The sequence below is a fragment of the Girardinichthys multiradiatus genome, chromosome 10 (assembly GCF_021462225.1).
Source record: "Girardinichthys multiradiatus isolate DD_20200921_A chromosome 10, DD_fGirMul_XY1, whole genome shotgun sequence".
Classification (NCBI taxonomy): domain Eukaryota; kingdom Metazoa; phylum Chordata; class Actinopteri; order Cyprinodontiformes; family Goodeidae; genus Girardinichthys; species Girardinichthys multiradiatus.
Window position 1 is genome coordinate 34,691,817 of NC_061803.1, and position 7,178 is coordinate 34,698,994.

Here is a 7,178-nt window from a genome sequence, read left to right on the forward strand (position 1 = left end):
AGAGGCTACAGACCTCAACACAGTGGTCCCCGGTTTGATTCCTGGCACGAGGCCATTTGCTGCATATCTTCCCCTTCTGTCTCTGCCCTTCCTGCTGTCCAGCTACTAGTGAATGAAGGCCACTAGTGCCACAAAAACCTTTGAAAAAAGGCAAATGGAAGCATACAGGTACTCACAAACGTAAAAAACTATAAAAATCAAAAATTAAGAATAGACTGTACAGTAAAGTAAAAGAATACAACATAGGAAAAATAAATACTGTACAGTTTTTAAAAATGTTATACTCATTAAATGAAATTTGATTTTATAATTATAATGCATTTGTATTTATAAATGAGAAAACAACAATGCACTATTGACAAAAAAGTGAAAAACTGCAAATAACAGCAAGGATGCAATTATTATTGAATCTGTTTGTTATGACGTCTAACAGCTGCTGGGAGGAGCCTCTTTGGATGCAGCACTCTTTCACTGAAGGAGCTTCATGCATGGAGTGGGAGACATTGTCCATCAGTAATGTTATTTTTGCTACTTCTGCCTTCTACCACCCACACTATGTCCAGGGGGCATCCTAGGCCAGAGCTGGCCCTCCTGGTGAGCTTATCTAACCACTTCCTCTCAGTTGTAGATAAGCTGCTGCTCCAACATACTACACCATAGAAGATGGCTGATGTCACCACAAGAAAGACACTTGAAAAAAAAGATCTTAAGGAGCATCCCTGTGCCTGTGGAAATCCAACACTAGCTCCTTAGTTTCTCGATTTCCTCAGGAAGTGGTTCCACTAGCACCAGCCTAGAGTCATCAGAGAACTTTTTTAGATGGCAATCTGGAGAGCTGATAGAGAAGTCTGCAGAGGGTGAACAGGAACCGTGCCAGCACGGTTCCCTGTAGGGCACCAGTACTGGAGACCATCATGTCAGAGACACGGTTCTGTGACCTCACATGCAGCAAATGGCACCACCCACTCCAATGCCAGGCTGGTAGGCGAACTGCTGTGGATCCAACAAAGACATTACCAGGGGTCGAAGATGGTTCAGGATCAACCTCTCAAGGGTCTTCATCAGATGCGAAGTCAGTGCTCCCGGCTTGTAGCTGCTGAGGTCCTTCGGATGTGTGGTCTTAGGCACTACCTAATGATGCCACATGGAGTGGACAACTGCCAACACTCTACAGCTCTCACATAACTAACATACAATAAATCCCTGGATTAGAAAACACGTTAAGATAACCACTGCTGTTCTACAGCTAAAGGACCGCTGTTACGTGTAGTGCTGGACAGAACCACTCCCTAACCATCCGTTGTCACAAAGATCTCTGCCTCGCACACATGAAGCTTAGCATTACAAGTATGTGGATCATGTCAACCCGAAAATAAGCATTAGAGGGAGGATGGATCAGAAAGAGCTGCTAACACCCTTGTTGTTTAAGGTGTTGCAGCTGTCTGTCTTTAACTTCGTAATGTTACGTAATAAAAACATACGGTTTTCATTGTTGTTTTGTTTTGCAGGAATGAACTTGTTTTATATTTTTGTGGTGTTTAGATGTGGTCCATTGAGCCGTGGATCTTTTCCTTAGTCCCATAGCTCCTACAATGCATTTACTCATTACTCAAATGCGGTTTACTCATTTACATATCCTTACATGTGGGACCCCAAATAAACCCAGGGCACCATGCATTCAAGAACTGCTGCTACAGGTGGGTAATGGATTTAACTAGAACTTGGCCCCTAGAAAAAGCCTCTGGTTAGGGTCCAATACAATCTGCCTGAATATGATGTAACTTTGCTCAAGTTTTCCTTGAAGTTTGTCAAACTGTCTGTTTGTTTTCCACATTTTGGCTTTCAGTATAGACGACATAAACAGGACCATATGACCATTAGATGGCTTTAGCCTAAATGACCCACAATGATTGGAGGAATTTAAGGTAAATGACCAGATTTATTTTAGTTAATCTTTTTATGAGTAAATTACTTTAAAATAGGGTTCACCAGATCAATACCAGAGAATTTTCAGCTTTTTAACATCTCGCTCTAAAACGTCACAGACAATAAAAATGGTGTGAGCAGAAGTGTGCAGACAGGATCCAGCTGGAATCCTGGCAGATAGAGGATCAAAAGGCCTGTGTCTGCCAGAGCTTCCGCAGTTTCCTGGTGTGAGGAAGAGGCCAGGTCTTTGTGGTGACCCAGAGAAGGTCTGGGAGCAGTGTAGAGTTTCTGTGCCAGCAGATTTACAGCAGTTCTGTCTGGTAGTTACATTTATTCACAGATTTTCTTTCAAGGATGGGGACAATGAATCTGGGCCACATCTATTTCTGCTGCAAGGGAACTAAAGAAAAAGGAGGATATTTTTATACATAACTGCCTAAAGCTTACCTAAAACACTGGTAATATCATAAAAAAATTATTTCTTTAATTTCATAAATTGATCAATTGCTTTTTTATTTTCAACTTCTCAAAGAACACTGCATGAAGAGAACATTTCAGAACATAGCAGGGATGTTCCTGCACCGTATCATATTACAGTACTGCTTGATGGGTTTCATTCCTGCTGTCAGATATTTGTAATCCAAGCATGATACTGAGGACAGGCAGGAATAGTTACAGTATCTGTGGCTGAGTCGTCTGAGGTGAGAGAGAGAGACCTCATTTAACCACTGCAAATGGTAAAGACCAAAGGTTAGGCTTAAACAACTTTTAGTCAGGAAGTCAGGATAAAATCTTAAGGTATTTATGATTGACATAAGGAAAGAATAAATCCGGAAATGCTTAGGTATTCATAGTTTTTTCTCTTACAGGTGAGACAGATAAAGGATGCTGCTAAAGCAGCAGCTAGTGTAATTCAATAATCTAAAGTTTTAAAATAGAATATTTAATAATTCTGTTACACATTGCTCTGTTTTAATGAGATTGTCTCAGTGCTGCCACCTAATGTAAAAACTCATAAAACAGTCTGTGCCAGTCTACCGGAGCAAATACAGAAAGCAAAGACTTGGTACAGGTTGTGAGGTCATTATGTAACAACCCAGTTCTGATCTGGGGTGTCAAGTTGATAAAAATGAGGATGATAATGGTCACAACGATGACGCAGATCCTTTCAGCTTTCAAAGCATAAAATTACGTCACAATTATTTTCATCTCCGTAATAAATGGAGGAGGTCCAAACATTGGAGCTGGCACAAAGCAGTTAATGATGATGATGTACTATTAGACTGAAGCAGTCCTGTTTATCCCTCTGGCTTCGGCACACCTAACCTCATTTATCCTGTAGTTCCCAAAAGGATTAAGGACTTCTTTGTTTTTTGTCATAGGCTACATATACAGTTAGTGAAATTACAGCCTTGCCTTGAAACAGTAGTCATATCCTTTTAGCTCTTTCACATTTTGTCACATACTTCTGAGTATTTTATTGGGATTGTATATGATAGATCGAAAGAAAGTAGTGGATATTCAGACCACTTTACCCCTATACCCCTAAACCAAATCCAGAGTAATTGAGCCCATCTGGGTGTAATTTAATCTAGTTATAATTACTGCTGTTCTGGGTTGGCCTCACATGTTTGATGGAGAGAAAGTGAAAGAAGAGATTCATGAAGATCAAAGAGCACTGAAGACAAATCAGTAGTGGAGAGGTTTAAAGCAAGCTCAGGTTATAACACAACATCCCCATACTAAAACATGGTGGCGGCAACATCATGCTATGTGGAGAAATAATATTAGACAATGGACCTAAATTGTATTTCCTTATCTTCAGAAGGAAATGGCTTATTTCCAACGTTAGCAGATTGTCTTAACTTCTACTATCCCGTCACAAAAACTACATTTTTCTGATGTTAGAATGCCAGAGTAGTCAGTACTAACATTTTCACTAAAACTGCTATTTGTTGATTATATAAGGTGTCTACTTAAACCCCATAATCATCTCACACAATGGTTTTATTGGCTTCTTTATTAGGAAGGTCTTTCAGCAAAATATGACAGAAATCAGTTTTGGATAACAAGTTAAATTGCCATTTAAAAGACCTATCAAAACAGTTTGAAATTAATATCAAGACACCAGGCCTTAAAATAGTTCATCTGTAAAATTATTAAATTGAGTACACCACTTTTATGGCAAAAATCACAATAAAAGGCAAAACTAATTCTGACTGGATATGACTGAGGGATAGAGACAAATATACAGACCTGCTGGATCTGTCTGATCATTTGAAATACCTTTAGATAACAATATTCAAGCTGAGTTCCTGCTTTACTTTGTGGGGCACTGCACAGACCAACAGGCTGCTTGCAGAGTGTGTTTTACCCAAATCAGCAGCGTATATTATTAGCCTTATGCAATATCAAGCACTTTCGCATAGGCCCACACTTGGCCTACCATTTAAGCATCTTTATTTATGTACTTATAAATAGAACAGTTCTGTCTACTTGACACATTTTTTCAACCCGACTTCTTTGCACACAGTGTCAGTTACATAGCCTATGCATCATATTTCGACTCAGTGAACTGTATATAAGGCAGTTACAGCTGCCTAGGGGGTTCACTGCAGTCGGCAGATTCATCTGAGCGAATCCACTCTAGTCTTAGAGATAACTTTGAGGTGAGTTTCACTGGAGAACTGCAAACCTGTAGGCAAATGTGTCTTCTGTCTGAAAGGGTGGTCCTTCGTCCAGCAGGATATAAATCAAACAAAGGGCCACAGAGGTTTCCTGAACATCAGGGGCCCAGCTTCTGACTTCGGACTGGAAAAGAAACCAAATGGGGGGGAAAACCCAACCTTTTGAGCACAACTGCAAAGGAGATCTTTTCTTTTGGAGAGTTTGGTTTTGGAAAACCTTGGACAACCTGAACAGATCATTTTTTCCTTGGATTTACTACTAAGCCGGACTGAAATATATACCCTAAATGCTGAAGATTACCTGTAGCTCTGTACCTTTAGATGTTGTAAATTAAACTTCAATGAGATGTTCTTTGATTCAGACTTAATCTGTTTCAATCTGTCTGATGTTCCCAAAGCTGATTTCCTGGACTGATGACTTTTCTTCTGCTCTTCTTCCTCAGTTAAAAATGGCATTCGCCGGATTTCTGACTGATGCTGACATTAGTGCAGCCATTGCAGCTTGCCAAGGTAAACCAAGCAAACACAATGTCTCGGCATGCAATGCTTTAACCTTCTCGAGCTGATGATGTAGAAAGTTGTATGTGTTAGTAGATTAGTTTTGCAAGACAACATATATAAAATATTAATTCAACTATTGGATTATGAATGTCTGCAGGCTTTCCAAACACTAAAAATGCTGTTAAACTGAAATTGTGGCTGAGCAAGTAGCAAATAATAGTCCCTGCAAACAGAAATTAGTGCATCAGCAAAACTCAACCTTCTCCCCCTCTCCATCTTCCTCACAGCCGCTGACTCCTTCAAACATAAGGACTTCTTTGCCAAGGTCGGCCTGACTGCCAAGTCTGCTGATGACATCAAGAAGGCCTTTGCCATCATTGACCAGGACAAGAGTGGCTTTATTGAGGAGGATGAGTTGAAGTAGGCAATCTCTCTAAGGCTTCATACTTTGGCTGTTGGCGGATTTGCAGTCCAAGAGTCATAATTGAAAATACCCCCAACATGCATTTTTGAGGCTCGAGCCACTAATCAGTTCTAGAAATTTTAGGATTTATAATGGACTGGTTCCACAAATTGTGTACTAAATCAAATAATTTTTTGAAAGGTTCCTAAGCAAATGAGCTAAGACACCTTTTGGAGACACAATAAAACAAAAACGTTGTTATTATATCACCTAATGTATTTCCCTTGTTGTCCTCACCAGGCTGTTCCTGCAGAACTTCTCCGCCAGCGCCAGAGCTCTGACCGACGCTGAGACAAAGACCTTCCTGAAGGCTGGTGACTCTGACGGCGATGGCAAAATTGGAGTTGATGGTAAGGAAATGCCCCTTTAGATCAAACGCATCATATTATTACTTAGGGTTATAAAATAACATTTTCTTTTTCTCCTCCATGCAGAGTTTGCTGCCATGGTCAAGGGTTAAATGGACAAACTGACCAACATCTGACTTCACAACTCTAAAGGAACAACTTGAGCCAAAGACATCCTCTCCATCTCCTTTTCCCATTCACTCTATCTCTTGTAGACTCTGCAACACTTTTATACATTGGACTTTTGACCCCTGACCAGATGAACAACTCTTTCTCTCTCTCAGGCTGTGCTCACCCTAGTGCTATCCACGATGAATGTACCTGACTAAATGTAAGGCGTGGCTGACTTGTGTCTTTCTCTCTCTCTCTCTCACTTCTGTCGTCGTTTTACTGTGTGGGATTTGCATGCTGTGAGATCAACAATGATGCACTTTTTGGAAAACGGACGGACGATGAGACAATAATAAAGGTTCTTTTTCAATAACAACAGTCTGACCCTGTTTTTTAAATATGGGGTTGAGGTAAATCAGCGCATGCTGGTAATGAACCAGCTGCACCAAAATCAATCCTTTATCTATACCTGCTTTTCCTTGCAAGGTGGCAGGGGAGCTGGTTCCCATCTCCAACAACGCAAAGACACACAGGACAAACAACCATGCACACACAGTCAGATCTAAGGCCAATCTAGAGTAAGTAACCTTACAATCATGTTTCTGGACTGTGGGAGTAAACAATGAAAACCAAACCATGCACAGGGGTCTGCATGGTTTGGTAATGTGGGGTGAAACACTTGTCAAGGAACTGGCCTCAAACACCAGGGAATGAATCCTGGTAAAGGAAACACATTTAGGGTTTCTAAGAAAATCTGGTCAGCTTTAAAAAAAAGAAAAACCAACTAATTCTGAATTATGAAAATGAAAACTTTGAAGAGCTTTAATAAGTCATGAAGTTTACCAGGTAACAGCTAATCACTGACTGTATACGGAAGACAAAGCCACTGGGAATTCAACACCTGTTTTAAAGCCAAAATAAGGATTTATAAGCATATCTAATAAGCCTTAAGCAATTTTAATCAGAGCTGTCACTATGCACTCTTAGCAGGATTTTAGAGAAACTACTAAAGCTAATGGCAGAAACTTGAAACCCCAATGAGGTTTGAAAGGTAGTGACTTCAAAAAATGACTATAGTTTAGTATATAAATGGAACGTCAATAGTCGGGCTTGTTCGACTACCCCACACAACATTTCCACCAC

At 40.2% G+C, this 7,178-nt stretch overlaps 1 protein-coding gene across 1 annotated transcript; it reads left to right on the plus strand.

The window, feature by feature from the left end:
* Positions 1-4,501: 4,501 nt before the first annotated feature.
* LOC124874664 (parvalbumin beta) lies at positions 4,502-6,411 on the plus strand. The gene is made up of 5 exons (XM_047376115.1): positions 4,502-4,595; positions 5,057-5,123; positions 5,402-5,534; positions 5,818-5,927; positions 6,012-6,411. The coding sequence occupies exons 2-5, from the start codon at positions 5,063-5,065 to the stop codon at positions 6,035-6,037; spliced, it is 330 nt and encodes a 109-aa protein (XP_047232071.1). The 5' UTR covers positions 4,502-4,595; positions 5,057-5,062; the 3' UTR covers positions 6,038-6,411.
* The last annotated feature ends 767 nt before the right edge of the window (positions 6,412-7,178 follow it).

What these genes read in the sequence shown, in the direction of transcription:
- LOC124874664 (XM_047376115.1), top strand. Translation starts at nt 5,063, where the DNA reads ATGGCATTCGCCGGATTTCTGACTGATGCTGACATTAGTGCAGCCATT. An exon ending in AGCCATTGCAGCTTGCCAAG is followed by an intron (nt 5,124 to 5,401) that starts GTAAACCAAGCA and finishes TCTTCCTCACAG; the next exon opens with CCGCTGACTCCTTCAAACAT. An exon ending in ATTGAGGAGGATGAGTTGAA is followed by an intron (nt 5,535 to 5,817) that starts GTAGGCAATCTC and finishes TGTCCTCACCAG; the next exon opens with GCTGTTCCTGCAGAACTTCT.